Source organism: Camelus ferus, chromosome 16 (genome assembly GCF_009834535.1).
Source record: "Camelus ferus isolate YT-003-E chromosome 16, BCGSAC_Cfer_1.0, whole genome shotgun sequence".
Classification (NCBI taxonomy): Eukaryota; Metazoa; Chordata; class Mammalia; order Artiodactyla; family Camelidae; genus Camelus; species Camelus ferus.
Window position 1 is genome coordinate 42,146,212 of NC_045711.1, and position 14,213 is coordinate 42,160,424.

Consider the following 14,213-nt stretch of genomic DNA (forward strand, 5'->3'; position numbering starts at 1 on the left):
ATCACTGTTAAAATTATATACTAGGTTTTTAGGTTAAATCAGTCTTTGCAGACCAGCATGAAACTCTTACCAATAGTTATGGGACATGCTTCTGTAGGGAAGAGTTCTGAATTCTCGGCATCAGATTTGCAAATGCCCTTTTGAAATGAAAGACAAAGATTTACCCAGAGTAAGATAACTTTGTCATTGGAGCAGCTGTATTCTGCATTCCAAAGGTTAGCAGAATTGGAGCCTTTTTTTCACTGTAACAACATATTACTATTACACATTCATGGAATATGGTGATACCTTTGTCTATTTAATAAAAAATAAAATACCACAAGAACAATACACGTCACTCCTCATCCCCCATCCCCAATCCTTCTCTCTCTCTCTCTCACACACACACACACACACATACACAGAGGCATACTTTGGTTAAATGTTGCCAACATAATTTCTTCTCTTATATTTTTAATGAAAAATCCGAGTTTCAATTCAATTTTGCAAACATTTAAAAGGCACATATGTGGTATTTTGCCCTTTTTTTTTTTTAGCATTTATGAGGAAGGAAACCATCATATTAAGGTAATAATTCAGCTTACACAATTAAAATTTCAAACAACCAAATTAAGCGAGGATAATGATAATTTCCTCAGAAGTAAGTTGAAATAAATTTGGTTTTCATAGTGTGCTTGTTGTCATTTGTCAGATAACAATGAACTGAGATAGCAGTGCAGACAGTCCAAGTCTGCTTCAGCCTGCGTGCACACAAAACAGCAAAAATATTACATAGAAAAGAAAGTGAATGCTGTCTGTTGGATTCAGTGTGGTGCCACGACTTTTTGTAGTCACCGTATTCATGGTTGTGGCTGTCTTTGGGGTCATTTTTGTTTTCATAATTGGCTTGGGATTTGAAGTCGTCTTAGGATCTGGGGTTGTTTGGATCTTTGGAATTCCAAGTTGTCTTGGAATTCAGGATTGTCTTAGAATCTAGGGTTCTCTTGGAATTAGGGTTGTGTTGGAGTCCAGGGTTCTCTTGGAATTCAGGGTTGTGTTGGAGTCCAGGGTTCTCTTGGAATTCAGGGTTGTCTTGGAGTCCAGGGTTCTCTTGGAATTCAGGGTTGTCTTGGAGTCCAGGGTTCTCTTGGAATCCAGGGTTGTCTTGGAATCCAGGGTTGTCTTGGAGTCCAGGGTTGTCTTGGAGTCCAGGGTTCTCTTGGAATTCAGGGTTGTGTTGGAGTCCAGGGTTCTCTTGGAATTCAGGGTTGTCTTGGGGTCCAGGGTTCTCTTGGAATCCAGGGTTGTCTTGGAATCCAGGGGTTGTCTTGGAGTCCAGGGTTCTCTTGGAATTCAGGGTTGTCTTGGAGTCCGGGGTTCTCTTGGAATTCAGGGTTGTGTTGGAGTCCAGGGTTCTCTTGGAATTCAGGGTTGTGTTGGAGTCCAGGGTTCTCTTGGAATTCAAGGTTGTCTTGGAGTCCAGGGTTCTCTTGGAATCCAGGGTTGTCTTGGAATTTGGAATTGTCTTTGAATTTGGACTGATCTGCTTAGAGGTTGTCATAGAATATGAGGTCGTTGGTTTTGAAGTTTGTCCCAAAGTGTTAACAATCAGTAGGAACAGACTGAGTAATAGCTTCAACATCATTTTCCTGTTTCAAAATAATTACAGAAAATTAATCTAACACTTGAATCACAAACAGATCTAAGAACTAGCATTTTTTAAAGTAGGGGTAGAAGGATGAAGGAGACCTATCTCAGCACTTGGGAAATGCCATCCTTGGTTTAATAAATTTCATAGTTTGCAAGATAGAAGGAAATACAGAAGTGATTAATATCAACTCCATTTTATAAATGGGCTCAAAGGGCTTAACTTGCCTGAGGATACATATCTAAAAATGACCACACCTAGAACTGGAGTGAATCTTAGTCTAGTGTCATTTAGTAGATGGAGACTAAGAAGGCATAGTATAGACATATACCAAGTTTAGTAGTAAGCCATTTTAAAAGAAAGCTAATTTTTTTAAATCCTATATTCAAATCTAAAATTAGCTTGCCACATTTGAGATAAAGTAGCTAGCCCATATTGAACATAGTTAACTTTCTTTTTTAACTTAGAGCTCAAAACTTTAATTTTAGAAATCTAACATATGCTGAAATTGACATTTGGTTCTAATATGTAATTGAGAAAACGTCAAATGAATATTACCTTTTGATGTTTTTTCTATGACTGTTAAGACTTCAGGCTTTCTCCGGTGTCCTATGGGGAATCTAATTTCTTACTCACTCTGTGCTATTTAAATATAATTAGTAAGTCACGTGTTATAAACTTGACCTGCTATTTGCTCTTTGAAAATAACCTGTTGGGTGCTTTCCTAACTGATGCAAACAGTTGGATTATGGCAGAGATCAAGTAATTCAAATCAAGTCTTTCTAAAATCTAGTCACTTATTTAAAAAACCCTGTGGACTACCACTTTGTTATCCCCCTTATCTATGTGTACATTAGTGAATGTCTTCCCTGGATTGATTCCAACTAGAGGAATATACTGTTGGCTTGCTGTGATTGTCTTGACTTAAAGTCAAATAAGTATATTAGAGATAGAGGTCTTTTTTTTTTTCTGAAAGCATCTTATATTTATCTTTATAGGGTAGTTTGAGGCTATTATTATTTTGAAGTTTTAAAAATAATTCAGGAGTTTAGCATTCCAGGAATTTAATTTCTAGGAAATAATTATTTATTCTGTTAGAAAAGAAATTAAACTTTATTAATATAAAACTAAATAAGCCATGCTGTCCACCAGAAATTAACACTTTGTAAATCAACTAGACTTCAGTTTACCAAAAAAAAAACCTAAGTAAGAAAAGAATTGCATAACAACAATTCATACTGTGTAGCACAGGGAACTATAGTCAATATCTTGTAGTAACTTATGGTGAAAAAGAATATGAAAATAAATATATATGTTCATATGTAATGGAAACATGCTATACAGCAGAAATTGATACATTATAAACTAACTATACTTCAATTAAAAATACATATACAAAAAAAGAAAAGATTGTATATGAAAGTGATACTTTTCATATTGAGTTTGCAAAGATTTTTTTTAATACATTAAACCATCCACATTGAAGAGCATTAAGTAAATTCTTTAAAGTAATTTCATCTTTTGGTCACTCCTTTTCCTTGACAGATGACATACAGGGAAGTCGGGTTGTATTGTGCTAATGTTTTCATCACATTAGTGAGCTCTCTTTCAAAATTGCAGGGCTGTGAGCAGTGGTGTTGACATACAAGGAAACTGCTATATAAATGGCAGAAGTACAAATCAGTACACGTTTCTGATTTGTTTTACTTTGCTATGAAGGTTTTTTTTTTCCTCCTTCTTGAATGACTAGAACCAGTTCTTGCTAAATCTCATTTATATGGTACACATAATATAGAACCTCACTTATCTGGAGATAAGTGTGGTCAGACCTAAGAAGTAAAAAGCCTCTTAGCAACCAGATAGATATTAAAAATCAGCATACTAAGGTAATGCACAGATAACTTTTTATTGGTGGTTCAGACATCTCAGTCTCAACATAGTTAAAATTTTAAATTCACCATTTTCCCCTTCCTATTCTTATGCCCAGATATATTTTTCTCATAATCTCTTTCTCTGTTAACTGCATCATTGCCTAGCCAAATGGTTCTTCAGCCTTGGATTTCTTATTATCTTCTTACTGATCTTAAGCTGCCCAGGCTTCTCAACGATAATTAAGTAAAATTAAAAATTCTGAACTCTCCAGCACTCAAATGCTACCCCTTACAACAACAACAAAAAAATCACTTACCATTATTCAGGCCTTTAAATACTTTCCACTTCTTTATCTTTGTTCAGCCTCCCACATCTGCCCAAAGTATTTCTTCCTCATTCAGAATTTTCCATTCTTCCTTCAAGGTCTAACTCTGATGGCAGCATGTTTTATGTGAGCCTTCCTTAATTCTATACTTCAGAATCAGTCATTTTAGAACTTCATACTTCTACAGTGCTTATCAGAAACTATTTTTTACTGTAGATGTGTCCTAAATCTTTCTTCCACCATGTTCCGGCTTTCTTGTGGTCAGGTACTACCTCTTATTCTTTGTATTTCTTCTACCTGCTAGCACAGTGAGTACTTGTACAGAATAGGGTAAAACAAACAGAACTTATTGAGATATCTCCTCTTTGTTTCTTCATGTCTGAGGGCTGATGCTGTTAGTAATGTCTAGAATACTAAGAGACATGTGGTCATTTGCAGTTTTCCCTGCATCATAAGCATAAATGTGCAACTCACAGGCCTGAATTTAAATCCCATATCTACGTTCTGTCTGTTGTTTTGAGAGGGCTTCTTTATTTGTATGATGTGGATTGTATGTGTATTCATTATTGCTTTCCTTTGTTAATGCAGGATCACCTGCTGTGGATCGGGTGCCCCTGGGGAAACACAACTGTCACCCAGATTTGAGTGCCATAGCAATCAATTAAATAACAAAAATTTGACAGTAAATTTTTTAAAAAGATCTAATTGGCTTTATTGAACAATTCGTGAATCAGACAGCATTCCATGTAACAAGTAGAGAGGAGCTCCAAAGGATTATGAAAATGGAAAGGTTTTTAAAGGCAAGACAAGGAAGTCATAAACAAGGAAGATTACGTCTGGCTTAAGAAACCTACCATTGGGAATGGAAGGGGTCTGTCTGTGTGGCAGATTACCTCATTTGCCTTTTGGGGATGGAAATGATTACCTCATTGGTGCTGACCAGAAAATTCCACACTGACTGGTTAGGATTACATTCTTGGAGAAGACTGTAACTGCAGTTAGGTCAGGTATTAAGTCTTGGTATTAACATAAGTGACTCCATTTTGGGCTTGTCATTTCTCTTTTTTCAATAGCAAGTTGTAGCAAGTGGCTTTTCAGTGCAGTTACTTTTCAGAAATCTGTTTGGAAGCTTCCTGAGAAAGTGGCTATGCAAGTGTGTAAAAACAGGCTGTTGTTTCTGTTACGTTGTTGTTACTTAAGTGTGAGTACCTTTTAAAATTGCCCATTAGAACTTCTACAGTAAAATTTCAGCCACTTCCATGTAGGGATCTAATACAGGAAAGAGAACACCTTTCCCCTTAGTTGCAGAATACATGTTCTGAGAAGAAATGTCCATCTTTGAACAAGTTTGTCTTCCTAGTGGTATAATACTGTAAACCTGTTGTCTAATTTTGGGTTGTCATTTATTCTTATTTTTCATTATCAAGGAAAAAAAGTGATTTAATTAAAAAAACAAAAAAACCTTTCTTTCTGTTTTCTTCTCTTGGACAATGGTCTCTCCATCCATCTTGAGTTTTAAATAGGAGGCTGGGGGAGGGTATAGCTCAAGTGGTAGAGCGCATGCTTAGCATGCATGAGGTCCTGGGTTCAATCCCCAGTACCTCCATTAAATAAATAGATGTAATTACTTTCCTGACCCACCAAAAAAAAAAAAAAAAAAAAGGCTAAACATCAATCTTCATTTCTACCTGCTCTTAACCACATACATCTGATTAGTCATTAAGTCTTGTTGATTCTGCTTCACAAAAATTTTTGTGCTTTATCCTTATATTACAGACTCAGTTTGTAGCTTCATCAGTTATCTAAACTGGGATCAGCAAATTTGCTTGTCAAAGGACAGGTGGTAAATATTTTAGGCTTTACAAGCCACATTGTTTTTCTTTTTTTCTTGTTTTTGTCCTGTTTTTTGGTTTTTACCACTCTTTAAAGATATAAGAACCATTCTTAGCTTGTAGGTCATACAAAAACAGACCACAAGTAGCATGTGGGCATGATATTGCCAGTGGATCATAATTTGCTGACCTCTGGTCTAGGCTGTTGCAATAATTTTCTGATTGGATTTTTTTTCCACCAGTAATTTACCCATCCTCTTTATCTTCCGCATTACTTCCAGAATGATCTCTCTAGAATATGACCATGTGACTTTAAGATAAAACCCTTTATGTGCTCCTGTTCACTAAGTTTTTATACTTCAGGCATCCGTATACCACCTTTGGGGTTTTTGTCATTTCTTCATAAGATCTATATTATTATTTCTTCAGTATTTTTATTGACTTTTTTCTTAAAGGGAATTTTATATTATACCATAAACAGAAAATCAGTATTGATTGCCATAACTAGAAAACCAGTAAATAAAAGATAATAGTAAAAAAGAAATATAGAATTATTAAATGACTATTTCATATACCACCCCATCATATAAGTACCACTCTTCAGAAAACCCCTGGTTATAAGATAAAGCTTGTTTCCTTAGCATCTTGTACAAGTCTCTTCATAATCTTTTATACTGTTCACAGTAGTTGCAAGATTGCTAAACTAAAGCAGAAGGTTGAAAGTCATTTTGGTAAGAGACTAGAGATGCTGGCCTTATTCTGGAACCCTCATGATGCTATCATCATTGATATGGTTCCAGGTAAGCCTTGTGTGCTTTCTGGGTTGCTATCAGGAAAGTGTGTTCATGACACATAGCTGTGAGTATCTTTAAGGGTACTTGTCTTGAAGACTTTAGGAGCTGGGAAAGCCACAGAGTCTGCCTAGAAAACTCAGGATGCCAAACGCGCATTCTACACATAACCTCTACTGTATTGGTCGAAAAAGTCTTAAAGCCATTTTTCTCAATTGGTCATTTAAGTTTAATAATAAAAGACCAGTCATTACAGTGTGTAGTAACATCTGTAGAAAGAAGCTCTAGACTTTGTATGTCTCACTTCTGCTTCAGCAACACTGACCATCTCACCATTGCCCTACTCTGCCATGCCCTGGCATCCTGGCATGCCTGTGTGATTTTGCATAGGCTTACCATTGGCTTTGGATGCCTATAACATAGGACAAACTCCTACTTTTGATTCAAGACCCATCTCAGTAACCTGACTCTCACTCCTCTAGGCAAGTTTTTAAAAAATAATAACAGCTTTATGGAGATATAATCACATGAAATTTATCCTCGTAAAACTGTTCAGTTTAGAGGTTTTTAGTATATTCACACAGTTGGGCAATCATCACCACTATCTAATTTTAAACATTTAATCACCCCCGAAATAAACTCTGTATTCATTAGCAGACACTCCACATTCTCCCTTGCCCTAACCCCTTTAGTCCCTCTCAGCCATTTTGTGTGTGTGTGTGTATGTGTATTCTTCTTTTCACATTTTCTTTATCCATTTGTCCATTGATGGACACTTAGGTTGCTTCCAGATCTTGACTATTTTAAATAATACTGCAATAAACATAGGGGTACTTAGAATATAATTTTCCTGTTCATCTATTGGACTTTTAGTCTTAGATGTCTTCTTCTGGATACACAGAAAACCTAGCAGAGTATGTAGCATTTTCATAGAACACTTAATAGATGAACTTAGCTTTTAGGTATAATATATATATAATCATTAAGTGATAGTGTTAAGACTAATCACCAGTTTTAATTATGGACACACATGACTGTAGTTTAAGAAAGAAGAATTAGTTTAATAAAGTGATTGGAGTTGGAGTCCTGAATTGAGCCAAAAGATTGATTGAGTGGTTTTGTTTTCTGTGATTCTTGGTTTATAGAAGGATAATGGCCTTGGGTGTTAGTGAAACAAGGCTTTGGTTTACTCATCAAAGATGACTTAGTGATTGATACATAGTGAATAATCTGGTGGTTATGACTTAACATATACTTTAAAAAAAAAAACAGTGGCTGCATTCCATCTATTGCTATGAAAACAGTTGTTTTTTTAATCAGCTGTTGTTCACATCTTGTAGTGTATGCAATCCTTGAAAGGAAGTAATCCTGAGATAAATTTATGAGGTTTGATTTTATAAAACAACATGGAAAAATTCTAGAACAAGCATCTAAGAATAAATACATCCAAGTGAATCTTACTCCTGTCAGAAGAGTCACTGTTGGAGGTGCTATACTTACTTCAAAACCTGTGCCTTTGAGCACACATTTTTAGGGAAATACATTTTTGGAAGTGCTGTCGAAGTCTGAAGCATGTTCTTTTTAAATGTGGTAGGAAAATCTTGAAACTTCTTAATAAGGCAAAATGTCATCTAGTAATATTATTTTTTGTTTAAAATGAGTTTTTTTCTTGTATGACTTACAAGCTGGCTCTTAGTAATATTTGAAAGGAGGGGCCCCAAAGATGTTTTCACTAATGACAGCCTCATTGGAATAAGAGTTTAATGACTCAAACAAGACTGCTTTGATGAAAAATGTAAAGAAATTTAGATACGTAACATTTATGTTTAAAGTTAAAATCAGTTTATAGTCAACTCATAGTTAATAAGTGAAGATGTTTTACCACTTTTAGGTTTTTCCTTCATCCTTTAATTTTACTATGTTTTAAAGACACTTTAGCCTTTACTGTGTGTCTCTAAGTTCATATTTAATATCCCGCAGCTTTTATTTTTAAATGTAGTGTCAGGGCAGGAGACACATAACACTTCATACTTTGTTAAGCAAGAAAGATTCCATATAATCACTGTAGAAAAGCTATACCATGAAGAAATACTAGAGCCTATAAATAGATGGAATTACTTTAAAATATTTATTGACTTTCTTTAATTATTTGTCATCAGTATGAGGAAATACAGCTGAGTATCTGATGTCTCAGTAATAGAACTGGTAAATGGATGTGGCTGTGTGCCAGTGACTCTTACACTACACAATGTCTCAGATGCCCTAGTGGTCACTGAGGCTTTGGATGGCAAGCAAGGGCCTTCCCAGTGGTTATTGTGGTGTATGGCATCCTTGTTTTCCCTTAGTGGTGTTTTGTTTTGTTCTTTCTCGATGAAAAGCCATTAAATATGAGTTTATTTTCTCTTGAGGCAAGCATTTGACTGACATTTGAACTCCCTCAGCCTTCCAGAAGAGTTCACTTTGTTTGTTTGAACTGTGACTATGGGCAACAAAATAGCACAAAGTACAACACTACATTTCCTGGTATTGGGTATTTCATCACATGTATTTGATGCTTGGCCTTGAGATACTCATTTGAAATATTCAGATGTCTGATTTTTTATTTATAAATCATATTTACCATGAAATAAATAAATAATCTTGAAAATTAGTTATTTGAAGTGTAACTAAAGAAGACAGATACATGGACTATGGGTTCCAGTCATTTCTGTTTCTGATTGTTTTGATTACCAAGAATCTCTTATACAAGGCACAGCAGTAATGTTTAAAATATCTGTGTAGCATCTACCAAGTGCTTTGATATATGTGATTTAACCTCTTCTTAAAAATACCTGTATGGAACCATGTTCTGAACTGGATTTTTACCAGAGAACACACTTTATCACTTGCCCAAGATAACAATACAGGCTGTTGGTGACAAAGTCTTACCTTATGCTCTTTCTGTTAAACCACAATGTACTTTAAATGCTCTTATAATTCTTTTGATCAGAAAAGAACTATCCAGTTTTGCTGTTTTTATTGTATGTTTTGTGTGTGTGTGTTTAATTTCTGAACTTCGATATCATCAGTAACTTCTAACAAATCCAGAATATCAGGCCATGGTTTATAGAAAAGATAAATGGGTGTATTGAGTGTATATCTCAGCATTCCTGAACGTGTTTAACAGAGTTGGGGTTGTTGAACTAAAATGATGCTTCTTTAAAAACAAGCTTCTTAAAAACCTCACTTGTATCACAGTTTTTAAAGTGTGAAGCAAACTAATTTGTTTAACACGTTAATACGCTGAGGTGGCTTTTTCTCTGTTTCCTTGATTTCTCTTGAGCAATCTACTTGTACTAAATTGTTCACAGATAACAGAATTAACATCTCTCTGAAATTGTTCCAAAGGTAGCTCCCCACTGCCCAGAACTAATTTCTTACATGACAAGTAACAGCCCAACCAAATCCTCCTTCATTCATAACTTTTCTTCAATCTTTCTTTTTGTAGACTATGAAGCTATTACTTTAACCTGTTGGAAGAAACTTAGGCTCTAGAATAAGACTTGGAGGTTTGACTTGGTCTATCTTACGTAGATTATGGTTAGTCTACCAGTCCATCTTTGATCTGTACTAATTCATTCTTTTATTTAATAAATTCAGATCAAGATGGCCAAAAGAAAAACCCCTCCTAGCAAGAAGTAATGTCTAAACTGAAATAAAAAGGATGAATAAGGGTTTGCCGGGGAAGAAGAGGGAAAAGAGTGTACTGATGAGGACATGCAGAATCTCTGAGAGCCTGGCGGCAAGAGAGAGCATGGTGAATCACAGAGACAGAAAGAAGTTTTGTTTGAACTGTACAGTGTGAGGGAGCTAGAAACTTTTAAGATGATACTGGAAAGGGAAGCAAGGGCATGATCATATAGTAAGCCATATTTGGAATTTAGATTTTATTCTCAGATGTGGGAAATTACTGAAGTTTGGTTTGGTTTGGTTCATTTGCTTTGCTTTTAGGAGAGAAAAGAGTTTGTCTGGTTAGATTTGTTGGGAACAATTCTGACAGCAATTAACCATGTAGAGCTAATATAAGCTAATGTAATATGTAAGTGCTTCCAAGAAGTCTTGGTAGTGTTTCTCTGTCTCTGATCTTTACTTCATGATACCCTCTAGTTTCTTGACTACCCTTACCTTTTCATAGTTCATTTTGCATCTTCTCATTTTCTTACTCAAGCTAGAGCCCTTGGACAGCTGTTCGAACAGTTTTCTTAGATCTCTTGCATTTTCAAAGACAAAAGCAAAGAGTGTACTAAAACATACTTGGTATACATGTTAACATTTTGGTATATTTATCTTTTTCTGTTGTTTTTTATACATAGTTTTTTAACATGCATGTTTATATATCCTGTTATTTTTGCTTATCATTCTAGTATTTGCATTCTCCACATTTCAAACTTAAAAAATACTCTACATAAACATTTGTATTGGATGTGTAATTTCTGGCCAGTGGGTCATCATTTACTTAACCAGTTTCCCAGTGGTAGATATTTAGCATTTTATTTTTCTTGCTTTTAGAAAGAATGCTAGTATTTACCTGGAATCCACTAGGTTAAAGATTAAAATATTTTCGTTTTTTGATCATTGCTGTGTTGCTCCCCTTCATAATTGATATATTAAGTTAAAATATGCAGATTATGGCTTGTTGAATGATGAGGCACAAGCCACCCACACAGGGTTAGCCAATAACTCACCCAGCTTCCTCAGGAAGTGAAAACTCTTGGGGTCCTTTTGATTAACAGCTCAGTTTCAGTACACTCACACAAAGGATGTAAAGTCACAAGGTTTATTACATAGAGATCCCAGAACTTGAAGGGTAGGGCATGGTGAGGGTACACAGTGAACTGGGGGAACAGCAGTCCTCTGCCCCAGGTCAAGAGCAAGCAGGAGATAGAGCACAGGGTAGCAAGTGCCTCTTATAAGGTGATTGGGATGGCAGTCACTTACTTTTCACAAGCTAAATTCTATGTTGCCTCAGGAAAAGGTGCCCCAGGAAAAGCAAAGTGGGAATTTGTGGTAGGTATTCTAATCCGAGTCTTTATCAAATGTCCAGACTGTGTGTGAGCAGGGTTGTCATACTGTAAAATGCTTAGGCAGCAACTCAGAGTAGCTGTTTTCTCATCACAGTTGCTGTTCAAAAGAGCTGTACCGATATGTGCAGATGGCTGTTTCATTATGTCTTCCCCAGCATTGATTTTTATTGCTTTTTTAAAAATTGCTTGCTGATTTAGTAATGAGCATGGTATCACATTTTTATGTCTCGATTATTATGTGGTTTGCCATATTCTCATATACTTACCAATCCCCATGCTTCCTATCTTTTATTTTTCTTTCAAACACCCTGTTTGTATCCTTTGCCCACTTAGCATTGGGAAATCTCAGTACTTATCAAATTTATGAGCATTTGGTTAACAAACTCCTTCATGGTTTCTCTTTAAAAATTTTTATCAGGCTTGTTGTTTCTAGCATGAAGAAATTTGAGGTTTTGTGTAGACAAATCTATAATACAGTACTCAAAGCTGATGACGTTTTCAAACTGGATGACCTTCTGGCTGGGCTATTCCAGAGAAGACCCCTGAACCAGGTGGGAAAGGGGTGGGAGAAGCTGGGTTAGAATCTCAGAAACAAGACTTCCCAAGATTTCCATGATGGCAGAGGTGGCATGGAGGTCATTTTCAACATTTCAGAAAATTTGAAGTGATCACACATTACCATCTACCTGTCTCAAGTGGGTTAAAATTCAATATCTCACTAAACATTTATGCTGTTGTATGGCAGGTATAGGTAGACCCGATTAGTAAATAGAAAAACAAGTTATTTTCTAATGAGTTAACAGTTCTTGGTGGACAAAAACCTCTGAAAGTCTAAGTGTAGGATAAAATCCCAAAAATCTATCCTCAGTTTCCTTGGCAGGTATTTGAGAAACTACTCAAATGTCCATCATTTGTGATAACCATGTTGGGAGAGGATGCACCAGCCCTTAAAAAAGCTCACTTAAATTCAGGTATTTAGGTGTAGTATAAATATATTTATCTATCCCCTCATGTTTCTACTTTAAATCATCCTTGTACGTAATTCTTTGAATTTAATGGTTCTTAGGACTAGATGTGCTACCCAGGAAAAACTATGTGTGTGCTTTTATTTGGATTCTCTTAACTGGTGAGAAACCAGAGTTACTTGTAAAATAAAGTCACACCTGAGGTATGGATGGATGCATATATAACTTATGAGCTTGAGAAGTAGATGCTGAGGACTAATGCATTTTGAAATGTTTATGGTGCCCAGTAATGCAGTAGTTCTTGTCTTAGTGACAGATAATGATTCTTTCTCCATTAGTAACGGTCAGAGCACAGTTTCCTGAGAAGGAAGTATCTGATTACTGTAAGTCTGGATAATCTTTCTGAGGACTTAGAATCTGTGTAGTTGACATGTGTTGTACTTGTAAATTTACTGCTTTTTTTCTCTGCATTTTGCAGACACATCAATCATACAATTGGCATAATGCATAGGTGCTGCTAATGCTATAATTTCATAATTTATAATTCCATAATTTCACTTTTTTGTCAACTTTTCCTCATAGGATTTCTAAGACAACATTGAATTTTTGGTACCCTCAGGGTGAAAGACAGTTACCTCTAAGAAACCTACTTTCTGTGAAATTCATTGTGTGCATTTTTTAAAACAAGATGCAAGTATGTAGAATAGTAGGAAATAGCCAAGCAGTTAGCCTCTGTCACTGATGGTGAAGGTACTAGATCAGTGATTGGAAAGGAGTGGAAATAGCTTGCCCATTTTACAATCATTTAGGGGACTATTTCAAATAACTCTTTTTCTTTTTGCTGAAATTCCCTGAATAGCCAATTAGATTTGCCAGGGCAGAAAAATGTTGAAGAAACACTGTACTAAGTTAGTATAGGAGAGGAATTGCTTCATTGAAGCTTAAAAGTAATTTTTCCGTAAGCCTGCCCCTTAAAAAGGGGGGAAAAGAAAAGCACATTAGAAGGTTGTTACTTTTCTCTGTCTCTGAATAGAAATGTTCCCAAACCTGGAAAGAAGTCTATCTTAATTTTTAAATTTCTTAGGAAGGAGCGCAAAAATTTTTCTGTACTCTTTTCCCAACTCTAGGAATGCTTGAAATAGATTCTCCCTTATGTCTCACAAATTAAGTTCCTCATTTGTGGCTCACCCATTTCAATTATGCTGTCTTGCATTTCAATCTATCCTTGTTTCAGAGCTTCTTTTTCTGACTCTTGGCTATTACTTATGTTTATCTCTAATTCAAAAGGTGGCTTACTTTTATATTTGTAGAAAATTCTCAATTTTCTTCTAGTTGAAGTCCAAGTGCAATTTGATTTGGAGTGTTGAGATCTGACCCATCCATGCCTGGCTCTAGTCCTGTTGTCTGTTTTATTGGGTTCCTCACCTGGTTGTAGCACCAAATGAATCCCTTTCTCCTTTCCTTGTCCTCCCCCTCCCGTAGTACTGTCCAAGTTGGTTAGACCCCATGATTTTAGCCTGAAACTCACCTTTTTTTTAAATTTAGGTAAGTCATATTCTAACTTCTGATGTGCAAAAGATAAATTTCCCTCTCCTGCACAAAGAAGGCTTTTAATTTTGTAAATGTTTTAATTTTCCATTAATAAGCAGTCTGTTAGATACGCACTAAACCTGTTCCTTTACATGTCTTTAAGCCTAAACTTTTTATTGTATTTTTAATACTTTTCTTAAATGCAAAA

The 14,213-nt window shown here is 35.6% G+C and overlaps 2 protein-coding genes across 9 annotated transcripts in view; one reads left to right on the forward strand and one right to left on the reverse strand.

Annotated features, from left to right (window-relative positions):
• The window catches only part of NF1 (neurofibromin 1), a 225,415-nt gene that overhangs the window by 144,405 nt on the left and 66,797 nt on the right, over window positions 1–14,213 (forward strand). The window lies entirely within an intron of this gene.
• On the reverse strand, window positions 665–2,249 carry LOC116656812 (uncharacterized protein SPEM3-like). 2 transcript variants are annotated; one of them, XM_032457671.1, is made up of 3 exons: window positions 2,186–2,249; window positions 994–1,628; window positions 665–958 (listed from the first exon to the last, which is right to left on the reverse strand). In XM_032457671.1, exons 2-3 carry the CDS (start codon window positions 1,622–1,624, stop codon window positions 876–878), a joined length of 714 nt encoding a protein of 237 aa, XP_032313562.1. In that variant the 5' UTR covers window positions 1,625–1,628; window positions 2,186–2,249; the 3' UTR covers window positions 665–875. The 2 variants fall into 2 exon arrangements, with proteins under 2 accessions (XP_032313562.1, XP_032313561.1); XM_032457670.1 differs by having other exon boundaries at window positions 665–1,628.